Raw genomic sequence first — 17,423 nt, forward strand, 5'->3', positions numbered from 1 at the left:
CCCGCCGGAATCGCTGCGGCCAGCACCGGAGCCGGGGAGGGGCCCTTCCACAGCCTGCACAGCGGCCGGATCTCCGGCATGCCGCCGGGCCGCGTGACGGGCACAGACCACCTCGTCTGCCCCCGCGGGCTCCGTGCCTCGGGGCCGCGATGTGGGCCTTCGGCCGTCGCGCTGCCTGCGGGTCAGCCAGGACTGTGGCTTGAAATGGTCCAGATGGGTAAAACCTGACGCTGAGTTGCCGTATGCAGTGTCAGAACAGGTTGTGTGTTCCAGGGCTCCTATTCCTTGTTCTCAGTAGAAGAGTAATATCGAACAAGGTCTCGAGTATTTTAAAAAGTGGATGCAAGATGTTTAATAAAGAGAAAGATAGCGGTAAAATAGCTCCCCACATTGCAGATGTCTTGGCAATGTGTGCTTGCAGCCCAGAATTCCAGTCATGTCCAGGTTCCCCAGAGGATGGATGCTCTGTTCATGGATACGTTCAAACCAGGCTGTATGGGGCTCTAAGAAGTCTGGTTAGTGGAAGGGCTTGGAGCTAGCTGACCTTTAAGGTCTCTTCCAAGCCAAGCCATTCTAGGAGTCTGTGTGTCTGTAACTTCCTGACAGGACCAGAAAAGAGCGGTGGAAAAAGAAGGCAGCTTAAGATGGATATTGGAAAACACCTTTTAATACATAGATGACATTGTTGTCATAGGAATGGAAACTACAAAACACGTAATACTTTAAAGCAGAAGACTGCAGTCACTAAGGCATTTATGGGCATTTAATTGTTGTTCTGTAGTTTTGCTTTCTGATGAGGCTTAGTTCTAGGAGGGAGACAGCAAAAAGCCAGTGGAATGAAATATGACGTACTCTGGCCCAGCTTTCCATTGATAAACCTACTAATATTGCAAGGAATTCATGCCCAAGTTCCTTCTTGATGGTTCAGTCAAAATCTGTTTGGTAAAGTGTTGTGAAAAAGACTTTTTTTGTTGTTGTTGTACCAGTGTGATGCATAGTTCAGATGCATCTCAGCAGAAATCTGTAATCATTAAATGATCCTGTGTGTAAAGATGCGGGTGGAAGTAAAAGTTTTGAAGGACACCTCTGTCTGTTTTCTAAAACATGGGTCCAAAAACAGGAAAGTGAGGATGAAAATGGATGTTAAGGCATTGTTTAATTCATTTTACGTTTGCCAAGCTTAACTATGAATGAACAAAATATTTGAATGGTAGGGGGTACAAAGCACAGCAGAGTATAATGCTAAAAATGCTGCTTTAATGTTTGGTCTTTTATGACTTCTCAGTGCTTCATTTGTTTTTTGGGGGTTTTTTTAACTCTTGATGGGTTCATATCTGTGTTTGCTCTATGACTTCCATCCAGTCTTAATCATCCATCTAGTGAAACAATTTACAGTTTTATTCCAAGGTTTTTAATACAGAATTCAATGAACAGCTATGTGACAAGAGACCCCTGGTCTGATTTCCTTCACCACCTGTTCCTAACTGATTCTTGCACTTTACAGATTCTGTGAAATGATTCAATTTACAAAGGCACATATTCTCTACAGAGATTTTTGATGGGTTTTTATTTACTTTTTCATATTTATTCTTTTTAAGTTTCCCCTGAGTTAATAAATTGAATTCTCTGATAAAGGAATTTGCCATGTGCCCAGCTAGTGCAAGTTAAGTAGCAGAAGTGTTACTAGAGGCAGAAAGGGAGTGAGATCTCATTTTGATGACAGTGAGTGTTATGGGGTAACTGTGAAACTTCTTGTAAGGATCTTCATCATTTTCAGAACAAAACTTGTTCATTTTTTGCCTTTTGGGAAGGAACATTTCCCACAGTCATCTGTGGGCCAGAAAATTGTCCTGATAGAACATCAAGTGTGTACTTGTGTTCAGAAGTGATGGTTAAGTGTTTCAAATCCTTTGAATATCTTTTTCCATCTCTCTGCTCTTCCATAGGCTTGTCTTGTTGTTACCATGCGAAGGACAATTTAATGTGCCATGATGTCTGTGAACAGGTAAGCTTGTTTTAAATTTAACTCCATCAGAGTTGAAATTGTGCCTTTAGACAATGATGTAGCAACTTTAAGTTTGTAAGCTAATGATCCTCTGTCTGGAGGCTATGTGTGAATTGTGAGATGTAATGGTATCAAAATGAGAACTTGAAAATTTTAGAGCCATAGTCCTCTTTCCTTTTGTAGTGAAAAATGGGTTCTGCTGAAGTTGAGGAGAAATAGAAATACCAGCCTGAGGCCACAATTTGGTCAAGAAGTGATAAGCACATTGGGAAATGAGAGGTCTGAAGGTATTTTACAGAGTTTATGACTCTTATGTGTTTCTAAGTTATGGGGAGTTCAAACTGAAGAACAAGATGCTGGTATTATTCTTTCTTCCTTCAGGTTCTTGTTTGTCCACTAAGCATCTCGTTATGATATATGGCTTTGTGAATGCAGCAAAAATCTGCTCACTTACTTTATTCATAACGCTTTGTTTCTTAGTGTTTGTTCTGAATTCAAGCTTGAAAAGTATTTTTCCATAACTTATGTTTAGATTCGTACCTGTGGGTAGTAATTAATACAGCTTTGTGTGTATGTAGTTACAGTTATTCATCTATGTAAGAATTTTACATTAGTAAAACTTACATCAATGTAGACACAATTTTTATGTTAAAGTTGTGTTCTTAGATCATACCTGTCCTCTTGTTTCCATTGCTCATTTTGGGGCTGTTCGAGCAATAAACCTGGTTATTATTAAATTTATATTTATTTTTGATTGTACTATCAAAACTTTTACTTTAAATTGCACTTTTCCCTCCCTGTGATATCTACAGAATACAACCAAATCTTCTTTCAGCTTTCATATTGTTAGGCCAAACAAGGAAAAGTCTCACAGTGTCTTTGTGTAAGATCGTCTCTCAATTCCTATAACAATTCTTGCGGCCTTTCCCGCATAAGTTTATCTCTTTTAATACAGCAAAACTATACATGGCATTATAAAAAAAAAGTGTGGCACTCAGTCTTAAAAATTGTGTTCTAACTTGGATATAAGAGAAAGATATCCATTCCTGTATATTAAAAAAAAAAAAAGGTGAATTTAGTAGCTGCATTCATACGGCATTTGGAATCATCTGCCCATTTCTTTCTTGTGTTTCATTGGTTTGAAGATAAGTTTCCAGCTTATCATGTGGATTCCTGTTGGCTCTTCATGAAAGGCCTCCAGCTTTTTACTGTCAAATTCCATCCCAATTCTGCTATACTGGTTCTAATTATTACATCGTTTTCTGTGGGTTTTGTAAGACACTCTGATCTGGCCTCATCTGGATCATCTCTCTCCACTCAGATGATCAGCATATCCAGAATCTTAGTAGTGAGAGGTCTGGAAAAAGTCTGCAGCAGGACTGGTGCCTCCCAAAGTATGCTATAAGGAGCTGGCTTAGCTACCTCACATCAGGCTAGTGGCATCATTTTCTGTGTGATCCTTTGATGCGGTGCAACTGAAGGAGCTGTCTGCTGTTGTTTTACTGGTTTTCATCTTCTGTAACTTAACTGTTTTGTGCAGCTGACAGGAGGAAGAAGGTTCATGGCTGTCTTTGGATATGCACTTGCAGATTAGATTTGGGGCCTTAGAGCAGATGAGGAGGAACGATTTGTTGAGGAGCCATCTTGGCTTAACCAGCAGATTGTAAACAATACCACCAGGAGAAACACTCCCTTCTGCAGGGCAAGGAGGCACTCACCTGCACTGGAGACTTTCTGGCTAAGGTCATTTGGTTTTCAGGGACTCAGATCTAGGATGTTGCAGGAATCGCAAGGTTTTTTTGACCCTCAGACTGTTATCCATTGTCTGCACATCTATATGGACACTGGCAATAATAATGAGGGAGGCCTTGCCTGGGCGCCCAGGGACTAGGGTGAAATGCACAGGACATCCAGTGGTGTTGCCCTGGATCCTGCCAGTTAAGGAAGGAGGCTTGATTAAGGGTAAGGAATTCTACTAACCAGTAAATCAGCTACTGTGAGACTTTTGAAAAAGAGAATGTGGATTACAGGTTTGTTTGTCAACTAACATGATTCAAACACCTAATTATTTTGCATTACTAATAAGTAGTACTCTACTCTTGGCTTTAGTATCATCTCCTTTTCATGATTATTTGATTAGACATGTCAGATACCATAGCAAGGAATAAGTGAGCCTCTCTTTTTTTCAATAGACCTTTTTTTCCCTAATCTTATTTCTGATAAGTTTCATCGTGATAAGATTCCTGGCAGCATTCATTGTGTATCATTCCAGAGGACTCTATCCATATCCTTCTCTAAGCATAAGGACTGTCCGTCCCTGCTCCCAGGGAAACACCTTAATGTTCCAAGAATCTGATTCACATAAACAGAGAAGTTATGAACAACCTTTGGTGCAGAAAAGATACGGTATAGAGAGTGTAGAAGCAGGGAGATGTTTTACAAGAAGAATTTAGACCTTTTGCCAAGTCAAGTAAGGTTATATAGGAAAAGACAAAGCTCAGCTGGAATTGAGACTCATAGAGAAAGTCAAGGGCAACAAGACATTTTATGGCAGTAGTTAAAGGCTGAAGAAGGAAAAAAATGTAAAGCTATTGCTGAAGGAGGCGTGTGATTTAATGTCAGTAAATCATTCCTGGCCAATCTGGTTTTATAATAAGGCTGGATTTCTGAATGAGGGAAAAGGCATGGATGTCATTTGTGTTGTCTGTAGCAAATTTTTAAGCATTAATTCCCTCAATGTTTTTGTATCCATTTTAGGATCATATGGGTTTGAGGAATGGACAATTAGATGAGTAAAAAAAAGGTTGTAAAATCAGGCTCAGAGATAGAGGTCAGTGGGTCCTACTTTGCTTGTAGGCTAATAAGTGGAATACCAAAGGGGTCTGCCCTGGCACCTCTCCCGTTTAACATCTTTGTTAACAACCTGGACAAGGCGACTCTCATTGAGTTTTCAGGCCATGTGAAGCTCAGAGGAAGTGTTGATAATCTTAATGGTAGGACTGTCATCCTGAGGGACCTGGATAGATGGAAAGAATAAGCAGATGGACACCATGGTCTAGTCTTGTAGTTTACCCTTCTTTGAGCACAAGTTTGAAATAAATGATCTTCTGAGATTCCTTCCAGCCTGAATTATTTTATTATTCCATGACCTCAGAAGATTTAAAATACTAATGCAGTTCTTTTTTTTGCTCTTGTTTCTGAAACAAATACTGTTGTTCTCTTGATTTTCTTTCAATAAGTTTACCGTGTTAGAATAGAACTAATTTAGACTAGAAGTGTGATGTATTTTTGCTTCTGAAATTCATCTGTTTCAGTTATATCATTTCCAGTTTCATATCACACATTAATAGGTCTGTTTCCATTCCTCTTGTTGACCAGTTTCTTGTTTTAATTTATAAGTAAAACTTTATTAGGCTGCTAAAAGAACAACATCCTCAGTTGTATTCCATCCAGTCTAGCGAGCTTCTCGGTTTTCAGTTTACCTGTGGGTACTATGCATTCCCCTGTTAGTTTTGATTGTCTCTTTAACTAGTCCTGGTTTTGTTCTACCTTTTTCTACAGAAATTATATGTTTCAGGGGGTTTTTGAAGTTTAATTGCTTAAGGTCATGTAACGTGTAGCAGAAGGTTAATTAAGAAAATACAGTTGTATAGGATTTTGATATGTGCAGCAGAAATCCTCTCGTTAACATTGCCCTTCCACATTCAGTAGAAACTTTTTGATTGAAATGTTTGCGGAGGAAATTCTCATTCTCTTCTAAATAGAAAAGATTGCATCTCTATAAAAAGTGAAACACATATGAAAAACTACAAGTATATAAAAAGAAATCTTAAATTTGAATTCTATTCATACTAACTGTTAGGCAAAGTTGTCAAAGAGTAGATATTAGAGAAACTAAAACACTGAAATAAATTGGAAAAAGTATTTGATGTGCACAACATTCTCTGTTTTAAGGTGTGTTTTGTTTCTAACAGATTTTGTCTTCTAAGAGTGACTCCCGTTTGAAGCACTTACTGCAGCGAGCACCTGAGTATTGTCCAGAATCATTGGTAAGGCTTGCTAGAAAAGCTCTTCAAATGAGATTTGAACCTCAAAGTGGGATTTTTTTTTCTAAAGCCATCATAAATTACTTTACTTGCAGTAAGGTGGCATGTATAAGCTATAAAATGCAATGAAAATCTTATCTGTGTTGTAAAAACTTGTGTGATTGTCACTTGGATGTTAATGGTAGTGACTTAAATTAGATCATACATTCCAACATGCGTATGCACAAAGCCATGAGGTCTTGGGCAGAGACAAGAAGACCCTGATAGCTGCACCAAATTGTTAGTGGCCTTACCTGAGAAACTGAAGTAATGCTTTTATTGGGTAAATAAGATTATGATTTCCTGAAAGTTCTGTAGTGTCAGTAACATTCTTTAGTTTAACTAAAAAAAGAGTGTAACGCACTCCCTCTTCTAAGGATGATCTAATCAGGGAATAGGTAATTTTAGAGTATTATCTCTTGGCATCCTGTTGCAGTCAGAAAAGCCTGCTTTCTTCTGGTAATTTCTGTTACTTCTGAACAGTATCAATACTGTTTGCAGCAAACCTAGAACATACGCTCAGCTCAAGTGAGCAATGAGTAAGAGTAGTAAATTTGGGAATAACATTTAATTAGCAACTTCACAAGACTGTGTTTGCTTATAGATCCTTTCCTTCTGTGTGTCAAAGTTCCTTCAGTTTTTTGTTTCTATGGGTCAATAGCTCTAAGGTCTCAGAAGGTTATAGACAGCTCCTAGTATGAGTAAAACCTGTCATGAAAACCTGTTGAAGTGATGAATAGCATTTGGTTTGGTACTGGTTTTCTTTATCTTTCATTCCCTGATAAGACAAGTAGAATCTTATCTGTATAGTAGAGAATGCTTCTGATAAGACGGGATTGGAGATTATCTGAAAGGGGGAGAATGACTCAATGATTTTATAACTCCCAATTATCTTTATAAGTGACAAATCAGCTGTCCAGTGTGGATCTTAAATTAATATCACTGAACAGGTAATATCTAGATACATGGAATAGTTAACCATTCAACTCAATACTTTATATGCTGTTTTCAGGTATCTCTTCTCTTGTTGGACAGGTCTTCTGGTGCCATTTCACTAATGAACAGATGGGTTTTGATTTAATCAGGTGGTCAATATTGAGCACTGGTTACAGACGTTGTGTTTTGTGTGTTCCTTCAAGGAATGTGATATTGCCTGGTATTAATTTAAAAATTAACTGTCAACACAAGAGGTGATTTTTTTTCTTTGAATCATAGATGCATTTAGGTTGGAAAAGACCCTAAAGACCATTGAGTCCAACCATTAACTTCCTCATGAAATGAAGGAAGTCAACTGATCAAAGGGATGGAACTTGCAGAAGTAGCAGCTCTTTACCATCTTTGTTTGATCTTCCTTTGGCTCTTGTCTAGGTAGAAAACCTCCACAGATACAGAGGTAGACAGTGTTAGATCATTAAATACAGATCCATTGCAACTTTGGAAAGTCATCAGTTCCTGTGATGATGGATAGATGGATGGATGGATGTGTCACTGTGTGACAATACAGTTTGCTGTGTCAGCGTGATTGAAGCACTTTTTAAAATTTGTTTTCTGTGTGGTTATGTGTGTTTAGAGTATTTTTAAGCTGGTGGGAAGGAATGCTAGGACAGTAAGCTTCTCCACAGATCTTAGTCCTAGACAAATCTTGTTCTTTGTTTAAGTTGCAGTTTAGTTCTGTGAACATTGATGGAGAGAGTTGACTAGCTTGTGTATTCCAGATAACTACATTATGTTATGCACCTGCAAAAATGCTGCTTTTGATTCCATAGTCTGTGCATAGCAGCCCTCTCTTGGAAGGAAGTGGTACTCAGCTTCTATCAGAGCAATTCTTTAAAATATATTTAAATATAAGAATTCTTCCAATCAGATATTTAAAACCCAGTGAAAAAATGCTGAAATTGGTGGTTTGAGTCTGCTATAAACTCTTATTCTCTAGACTTGCTTTTGCTTAATTGCATTTTTACTTTTCAGAGAGAAGTGTGGGGTTGTATAAATTCTTCTTTGCCAGGTAAGAAATACCTTTTGACTATTGAATCATGTTACTTTTTCACCCTCTGTGTGTTTTGATATTGTGTCTGCCACCTGCACCTATTGATTTCATGATAATTTATCTTCCATTATGCATCTAATATAAACTGTGTGTTGTTAAGCTTCCTCTAGTATATAATTAGTTACCTATGCATTTTATTAATAGTTTTCCTAGTTAAAAAATATTTAATATGTTTGTATAATTAAACATGTTCTTCATATAAAGATGATAAATGATAAAGGTGATAAATCAGAGAAATATCAGCATTTCTTTCTTTGCAAGATTTTTTTGGTTTTTTGATTTTGTTACACCTTAACCTGATCTACAAAATGGTTGATAATTAGACTTTACTCTAGGTGCAGCATAATTTGAACAAAAACTGAGTAAAACAGGGAGATAGTAAGAATTAGGCAAGCAATTTAAGTGCAGGGGCTCAGATTATGAACCAAACTGCTTGGTACACAGGTGGATTTAGAAAGTGTGACAGGTTGAAGCTGGCCAAATGCCAGTTCACCTATGAGAAATCATTTATTCATTTTCCTCTGCTGTAGTTAAGCAGAGGCAGGGAAGAAAACTCATGGAGTGAGATAAGGATTAGGAGAAAACACTTTAGGGGCAAAGCAGGCACAAAACTTTAAGAGGTATAAACAAAAAGAAATTATTTACAGAAATAAAGAGGATAATGAGAACTAAAATAAACCTTTAGAACACCTTTCCCCCCCACTCCAGCCTTTTTTTTCTTCCCACTGACAATGCAGGGAGACAAAATATGGGATTTTTAGTCAGTTTGCCACTTTTTAAGATCTTTCTTCAGTTCACTTAGTGAGAGGAGTCTCTTCTGCTATGCCATGAACTTTCTGCTACGCCATGTGAACTTTTCCAATGTGGTTTTAATTTTCATGGCTAATAGTCTGCTCGGAACCTACTTGCAACATGAAGTCCCTCCCACGGTTTGCAGTCTTCCCACAACTGCTTTTTTGGAGCCATTTATTTTATGGGTGTCTTGGTTTGGAAAGACAGGAGTCTGCTAAGGAAGGCAGGAGCCTCCCCTGAAATGGAGAATTTAAACTCTCCCCACCCCTCCTAATTGCTATAATTTTAAATTAAGGGGCACTCAGGAAAAAATATGGGAGCAGGAAATAACAGTTCTTTAATAGGGAAGAAAAAAAAGAATAAAATAAGCAATGCAGTCCACTAGAACAACACTTGACAGAGTCAGAACCCAACCTGACACCCTGTGGGTCAGGGTGTTGGTGGTAGTCCAATTGAAAACGTGGCTGCAGTCCTCTGAAGTATCAAGTGTGGTTCTGTTGGAGTAAGGAAGATCTGTAGAGAAGGATGTATTCTTTCCTCTGAAGATCCAGTGGAGGAAGAGACAGCTGCTGTTCCTCTAGGGAATCTCGTGGAGAAAAAGCTGTGCTGGTGTTCCAGAACCTCAGTGTATATCAGGGTAGCAATGCTTGGCTCCTCCCTCTGGGCAGAGCATCTCACAATGGGATGTTATAGTTCTTATCAGTCATGCACTGACATTCAATAGTCTGTTATCAGCAGAGGTCCCCTCCCGAGGAAGGTGTGAATGTGGTCACTCAAAGAGAGAGATAAGGCAAACTGCTCACTTGACAAAAGATAATCTGCCATACAGATGGTAATGGAAAACGTCTTGCATGCAATCTTCAAGAATGGGGTGCAATTTTAAAGGATGAGCAGCTGTTCTAGAGTATAAAAGCAAGGTCGTCTTCCTCTGTCTCTGGAAGCAAGGGCTGTCTCTCTCTCTCTGTTCAGGCCTCTCACCAGATCACAGCTTCTCAGCATCCACAAGCTCCAGCATGAGGGCCTTTTTATCATGGGCTGAGGGTGAATGCTGCATCCCCCCATGCACTTCATGAATCATGGGGAAACAGTTTGTTGTATTATAGTCCTCATCACAGCTGGCAGAAGAATCTCAGCTCTGACGCTTGGAGCACTTCCTCCTCTCCCTTCCTTTGTAGTGACCTTACTGCCGCCGTGTTGTTCTCCTCACCTGTCTTATCCTTTTCCTTTTTCCTCACTTGGAGAGAGTTGGTGTTCATAGGTTTGTTTGTTCTCAGGTTCTGTCAATTTGAAAAGATTCTATAGAGTTCTGCAGCACTGAAAAGTTGATATTGCCCAGGCTTTGCATCGGGGAATTGCTTGCTGTGCCTCTCGCTGTTGGTCACACAGTCCAGGCCCCACAGGTGCTCGTGTCACCGGGATGCCCCCATGTCACCGGGATGCCCCCAGCAGCCAGAATGGGCCCAGCCTGGCCCTGCCAGGATGGGGCTCAGCCGCAGCACTGGCCGTCCCTCCAAGGGCAGAAAGAGAGCTTCCTGTGGTTTCTTCTTCTTTCTTAGATATGTTGTCATAGAGACATTACTAGCCTCTCTAACTGGCTTAGCAGTGTGCCAGTTCTCAGAGCCAGCCAGCCATTGGCTGTGCCAGGCATGGAGGAAGCTGCTAGCTGCTCCTCACAGAGAATAACTTCTGTGGGTGTTCGCCAAAAGTCAATTAATGCAGATCCAGCATAGAAAGTTAAATCACAACATAGAGCTGTAATGTTTAAAGGAGAGATCAAAAATATATGAAGTCAGGCTTAACTTGTCCATTGTATCATGTGTAATTTCTAAAAGACTTTGAAATTACAAAATTAAAATGCTTTGAAATTAAAATGCTATATTTGCGAAAGTGGGAGTTCTTGGGTCCGGCTGTCTGGTCTCTGTCCCGAGATGAGTTGGGTGGTCCTGGAGCGGACACAGGCTCTGAAGAACGAGACTGGGCTCTCTGGAGTTTGATCTTCAGATTGTTTATTATTTCTTATCTATAAAATTTTCTCCCTGCTGAGCAGAGGTCTGACCAGCAAGGCAGCCACAACACTCTCCGACTGCCCTCGAGGCAGTATTGTCTTTTATACTACAAACTACGTACATCGTATTTACCTTTAATTTCCAATACCTATCACCTATGTTAGACAGTGCATTTCTACTCTAACCCAATCCCCAAGTGCCAGCATCACAGCAGAAGATGGAGAACAAGAAGAAAAAAGAAGGACGAGACACACCCTGTTCCCTCCATCTTGTCCCCATTACCCTTATACCAAAAATCCTAAAACTTATATTTTCACCCTGTGTGCACCCTGTAAATACACCCATTAAACCCGTGTGACCTTCCAACTCTCATACAAAGCTGGCAATTCATTTGCAGGATCAAAGTCAAGCCACCAAGTATTCCGGGCATCATGCCAAGATCTCCAAGACCCCCGGCGGGGTCTTGGGAGACTCCGCACATCTGAAGTGATGTGCTGAGTTCCCGCAGGAGCGTGGGAAGAGGAGGCTGTAACAGTTTTACAGCATCTGCTCAAACACCCCCTCTCCTTCCTGTCCCCCCACCAGGCCTTGGAGGCAAGCTGTTGATTCCAGTGCTTGTAAACAAACTTTCTGTCTTATTGGTTAGAAACCGGTGTGCAGTTACAAGGCTTCCATCCTGTTGGGAGTCACAGAGACACAGCAGGAAAGCTCCCACAGCAGGTGTGCTGTGAGGGACAGGTACAGGAAGATGAGAAGCAGGAGTTGCCCTTTATGTGAGTGTTGACTGGATTGTGTGGAACTCTGCTGGAATGGCTGAGAACAGCCTGTGGGCACTGGAGTGCACTGCACGGAGAGCCCAACACAGGTGACGATGTGGATGTCTGCTGCACACTGCCTCATCAGGCTGAAGTGGTAAATGAGGCCTTCTTTGTACGGCTGGAAGAAATCTTGTGTTCACGTGCCTGGTGTTTATGGGCAGCTTTAATCACCCTGATACCTTTAGAAGAGAAAACACATGAGGGCACAGGCAGTCTACTTGGAAGAATCCCATAGGCCGTGGAACTGGAGAAAAGGAGGGTCCAAGAGAGCTGCTTGACTTTCAAGGATCACCTTATCCAAGCTCCACTTAATGCATGGTGGGATTAGAAAAGCCAAAGCCTGATCCTGGTGAATAATGTGATTGGCAGCCAGAAGCTTCTTGAGCTACATCAGCAGGGAAGGAAGAATGAGGAAAATGAGAGCCTGCTGCTGAATGAGGCTGGAAACCTGTTGACAAATGACACTAAGTAGCCTGTGGTCTTCTTTGTCTCAGTCTTTACTGGCAAGATGAACCTGGCAGGAGTGCCAGGTCCTTGATCAGTCACAAAGTCGTGAAGTCCAGAGCAAGGAAGACTTGTGTTTGATGGAGGAGGATAGGGTTGGGTACTGAGAGGAGATAATGAGGACTTTGGAGAATAAGGGAAGAGAGCAAGTTCACTCCTGCCTCTAGAAAGGGCAGGGAGGACCAGAGGAACTCTAGGCTTGGACAGTTTTGCCTCAAACCCTCAGAAGGTAACAGAGCAGATCTTCCTGCAAACAATTTCCAGACACATCAAGAACAAGGACGTGATACTCTATAGTCAGCATGGATGTGTGAAGGGGAAACAGTGCTTAACCAACCTGATGACCCTCTATGATGAGATGACTGCCTTTTTAGATGAGGGGAAAGCAGTGCATGTTATCTATCTCAGCTTCAGTAAGGATTTTGTCACTATTTTTCATGACTTGCTTATAGTCAAACTGATGAAGTGTGTGCTGGATAAGTGAGCAGTGGAGGTGAAGTGAAAACCAGCCAAATGGCTGTGTCAGAAGGTTTGATCAGCGTCACAGAGGGCAGCTGTAGGCCAGTATCCTGAGAGTTGATGCTGGGTCTAGTCCTATTTAATGTCTTCATTGATGATGGGGCAGAGTTCACTCTCAGTGTATTCGCCAGTGATACAGAAGTGAAAGGAGAGGTTGCTAGACCAGATGGTTGTGCTGCCATTCACAGGGATGTTGATTAACCAAGGGAATAGGCTGACAGGAACCTCATGAAATTACAGAAAAGGAAATGCAAAGTCCTGCAGCTGGCAAAGGGCCCATGCTTCACAGCACGCAGGAGGCTTGGCCAGCTGAAAAGCAGCTTGGTAGAAAGGTACTTGGGAATCCTGGTGACCAGCAAGTGGAATGTGATCCAGCAATGTGCCATTGTAACAAAGACCAGCAGCATCCAGACTGCAGCAGTGAAAATGTTGCCAGCAGATCAAGGGAGCTGATCCTTCCCCTCTACTCAGCATTGGTGAGACCACATCAAGGACACTGTGTCCAGTTCTGAGCATTTGGGACAAGGAAACTATGAACACACTAGAGCAAGTTCAGCAAAGGGCCACTGTAAAGTCATTAAGGAGCTGGAACATATGAGGGCAGGCTGGGAGTTTGTGTTAGGCAAATACATGATGTGTTATGGCTCAGCAATCTGTATGGTACAGATGAATAGGATGAATTATCATAACTGTGGGCTCCAGTCAATTGATTGTGCACTGAAGGTGTATTTTCATCTAGAAATGCACGTAACTACCTTGACAACAAAATTAATTTACAAGTTACTGTATTAAGATTGAAGTTCAGTGTTTCTTGAGAGTGTGACATCAATTTATTCGCAAGCTTGTCTGCTGGTTGGATATAACCTGGAGAGCGAGCCGCTTGCCAAGAAAGCATTAACAACAGCTGAAAATTATCAGCCTTCTTAATTTGGTGTGTATTTGTAGCTTGTTTCATTCTTTTATCACCGTTAAGTTTAGTTCCAGTATGTTTGAAACCACAGGCCCTGTATTGCACAAAATATGGATGCCTGATTACTCAGTGGTGACTGCTCCTTGGTGACACTGCTTCTGAAGCTGTCCAGCTGTATTTACCATGTGTTTCTCCTGGATACAGCTAGTTATTGCAGCAGAGATTTCTGGAAATCTTTTTTCATATTGCACATGATGTTTCTTTGATTTTTTTTTTTAGCTCGCTTATGCCTTACATTATCAATTCTACTTATAAATGTTCTACCAAACATTACTGTTCTGATTGAAAGGAATCCCCACACGGGAATTTATACAGAAATGACTGATGTGTTATTTTATGCTTAAAGCAGAGCAAAGTGAGTGGTTGATTTGACAATTTACCGTACATATGTAGTGCAACCTAAATTCCAGATTCTTGAACACTGATTGCAAGCTACTGATGTGTGCAGTACAGCAATCTCTTTGACACTGTCAAAAAGGTTCTTAACCATGGAAAAATGAATTTAACCCAATTGTGGCAGTGAAAGGTGAGCTGTACTTGCAGTTGTTAGTGACCTTCACAGCTGTTTTGAACTCGTATGAATTGGAAAGCTGAGGCAATGCTCTGAATAGATGTCAAGAGGATTTTGAGTCCTCTTGAGGAAAGACCTGTGGATCATTGGCCTGCAGAGGGTCTGAACCATTCAGATGGTCAAGCTGACAGAATACAGGCTACAACCAGAAGCTGTAGTGCACCTTTGCCTCTCTACTCCCTCCACCTGCTGAGCAATGCTGCTACCTTGCTTGTGTCAGGCATTAAGCTTTTAATTTGTATTTTAGTAACAGTTATATGTATTTTAATTTCTACAGGGAATGTGTTAATTTTGCTTTGTGCAGATTTTGCTCCTCCTTTATAAATTTGCCATTAGCACATTTTCTTAATTAACCCATTGGAATGTCGTGAAAGACAGATGCTGGCAAGACTTTGTATGCCACCTGTGTTTGTAAAGCTGATCAAGTGTGTTTAAAAGGCAGTTTTCTTCATTATAAATACCAGTTGGCCATTGTTTTCCATTAATTGCAATTATTTTTTATTACTTTTTCCAACACTTTTTTCCAAGTGTTTTCATAGCATTTAAATTTAAGATCTTACACCTAGCTCTTTCACTTCCTCTTTTTAAAACTGGACATCCCGTGTGGCTTCTTCTAAACAGGCATTTCCACTGGGCTTAAGAGCATTTTTTTAAAATTAAGTTGTTGATACTTCTGCTTTTTGATTTCTATATAAAGAATATAATTTATGTATGTAATAAAGCACTGCTTTATTTTTTTAAATATTCGTAACAAAAATGAGTGGTTCATTTGAGTTAAATAATTCTACCTCCTGTCCTAAGAAAAAGAATGTAACAAGTTAGTCACAGCTGCTGGGCAGCTGCATATATCAAACCTTCCCTTTATTTCTTTAAGGTTACATGAGAAATAGATACAGAAATGCATTCTTTTATTTTATTTCTGGTGTTTAGAAAACATTGGAAAATCTGTATTTATTATTAAATTAAGAGGATGAAACAACTTATGGAAGCAATTTGCTTCTTACCGTATTTCTGTGTAATCTTGTGGTAAGAAATGATGATCATGCAAAGAGTGAAATAAATGGATTAAGGAAGACAGGGAGATGGGAAACTTCTATTGACAGTAGTTCTGGCTATGGAACCATGTTGCTGGGGAAATAAATGACAGAGGAAGTGTTGTGGGTTAACCCCAGTGGGCTGCTCATCACCATACAGTGTTTGCTCATTCTCCCATCAGTGGGAGAGAGGGGAGAATCAGAGGGCAGTAATGAGAAAACCCATGGGTTGGGATAAAGGCAGTTTCTAATTCAAAAATGGAAGGAAAAACAAGAAAGAAAGGAGGAGAAAACCCAAACCGAAGAAAAACAAGTGAAGCAAAAAGAAAATAGTTGCTTACCACCAACCAGCTGATACCCAGCCAGTCCCCAAGCCAGGGCAGCCCCTGCCATCCTCAACCCCCAGCTTTTATGGCTGAGCATGGTGCCATGTGGTATGGACTGTTAGCTGCGGTCAGCAGTCCTGGCGGTGTCTTCTCCCGACCTCTTGTGCACTGTCAGCTTATTGGTGAGTCCCTATGAAAAACAGAAAAGGCCTGGATGCTGCCTGCATTTGCAGTAACTAAAATATCATTGTGTTATCGACACTGTTTTAGTTAGAAATCCAAAACCTAGCCCTGTGCCGGCTCAGCTGAAGAGATTTAACTCCATCCAGACCAAAAACACCGCAGGAAGTTTGGAGAAAGAACACGGAACGTTTTCTGCATTGGCAAAGTTGGTAGAGACATGTGCTATTGAAACAAACCACAGGGTGTATCTGTAAGAGATGATGCTGTAATGAGATTTTTTTCCCTGATATTTTTTTGTTGGTTTATATTTCAGATTAGATAGATTATCAAAATCTAACATTTCCATTGGATGTATAATTCAGTTTACATAAAGCATCTTTATCCTCAGTGTGTGGAAGGTACTTCATTAATTGCTAGTTTCAGCATTTATGAAAACGCAGACTTGTGGTTTTTCTCAAAGTTGGTTTGGAATTCTAATAAAATGTAATTTGTACATAGGCTTGTTGAATGAGAACAGGATTATCAAATCTGAAAAGTAGAGGGAAGGGAAAACGATGGCATAGTTTCTCTTTCTACTCTAATAAGTCTGCTATCTTATTTCCCAAGGAGTTTTGAAGAAGTCGGATGGGTGGGTTGGTTTAGGCTGCTGTGAGCTGGCTATTGCTGTGGAGTGTCGGCAAGCGTGTAAGCAGGTAAGGCTTTCACCCTACTGACTGAATCCAGGCTGGTTCTGCAGCCTCTCTTTGCTTATGCTAATTCTGGCTTCTTGTCACAGTCTTTACATTAAAGTTGTTACTTTAAAATAACATTGACTGAAAGGCAGCACATGGCTGATCCTAAGCTCTTTTTTTTTTTGTAGTGTCATGTTTAGTGATGCAACATTGTGGTTACAGCGCCAAACAGATTTTTGTGCCTCTTCAAAGAGGTTTTTGTTTATATGGAAGGAGGCTTTTTGGTGTTAATAGAGCCAGTGCTTTTGTCAAGTAACAGTTTTAAGCATAATTTGTAAATTTAGCAATGACCTTTTTATTAAAAATCTGTGGAGCATTTAGTGATTTTTTTCTCCTAAATGTGTGTTTGTGGCTTTAAAAGCATCTTCAAAATCTAGGAGTGTATTTGTGTTTATCGTCATCCTTGTAATTCATTTGTGGAGCACAGATGTACTTAATATTCATATTTGTGAATGTTGCCTGTGTAGTCTTAATCTTGACCAAACAGCCTACTGCAAACTGCTGTCATAACAAAAAAATTCTACTTTCACCCAAAAGCACAGGGTTTAAACTATGTGACAAGAGATGAGCAGTGAGTACAGAGCAGTGTTGGAGAGAGATGAGGAGTGAGTAAACAAGCTGGATACTTTTGATCTTCAGAAAAGAAGATGTGTGTTTATTCTCAAATGCATTTTTAAGCCATGTTTTCAAATATGCCCTAATGCTTAAGTGTCTCCAGACCTGATAAAGACATTTCTGTTTATTCCAGTCTTATTAAATTCTCTTAATTTAATCTTATGATTGTTACATCATTTCTCATTATTCTCTAAATCACATGTTGTATTTTTTGATT

At 40.2% G+C, this 17,423-nt stretch overlaps 1 protein-coding gene across 1 annotated transcript in view; it reads left to right on the forward strand.

The window, feature by feature from the left end:
• Positions 1–78: 78 nt before the first annotated feature.
• RECK (reversion inducing cysteine rich protein with kazal motifs) overlaps positions 79–17,423 on the forward strand; it is a 48,379-nt gene continuing 31,034 nt past the window's right edge. Inside the window, exons 1-5 of the mRNA XM_031056959.1 lie at positions 79–217; positions 1,947–2,005; positions 5,980–6,054; positions 8,059–8,095; positions 16,467–16,552. Of these exons, the coding sequence (XP_030912819.1) occupies positions 79–217; positions 1,947–2,005; positions 5,980–6,054; positions 8,059–8,095; positions 16,467–16,552 (396 nt within the window). The remainder of the gene's footprint in view (positions 218–1,946; positions 2,006–5,979; positions 6,055–8,058; positions 8,096–16,466; positions 16,553–17,423) is intronic.

This window comes from Geospiza fortis, unplaced genomic scaffold (assembly GCF_000277835.1).
Source record: "Geospiza fortis unplaced genomic scaffold, GeoFor_1.0 scaffold104, whole genome shotgun sequence".
Taxonomy (NCBI): domain Eukaryota; kingdom Metazoa; phylum Chordata; class Aves; order Passeriformes; family Thraupidae; genus Geospiza; species Geospiza fortis.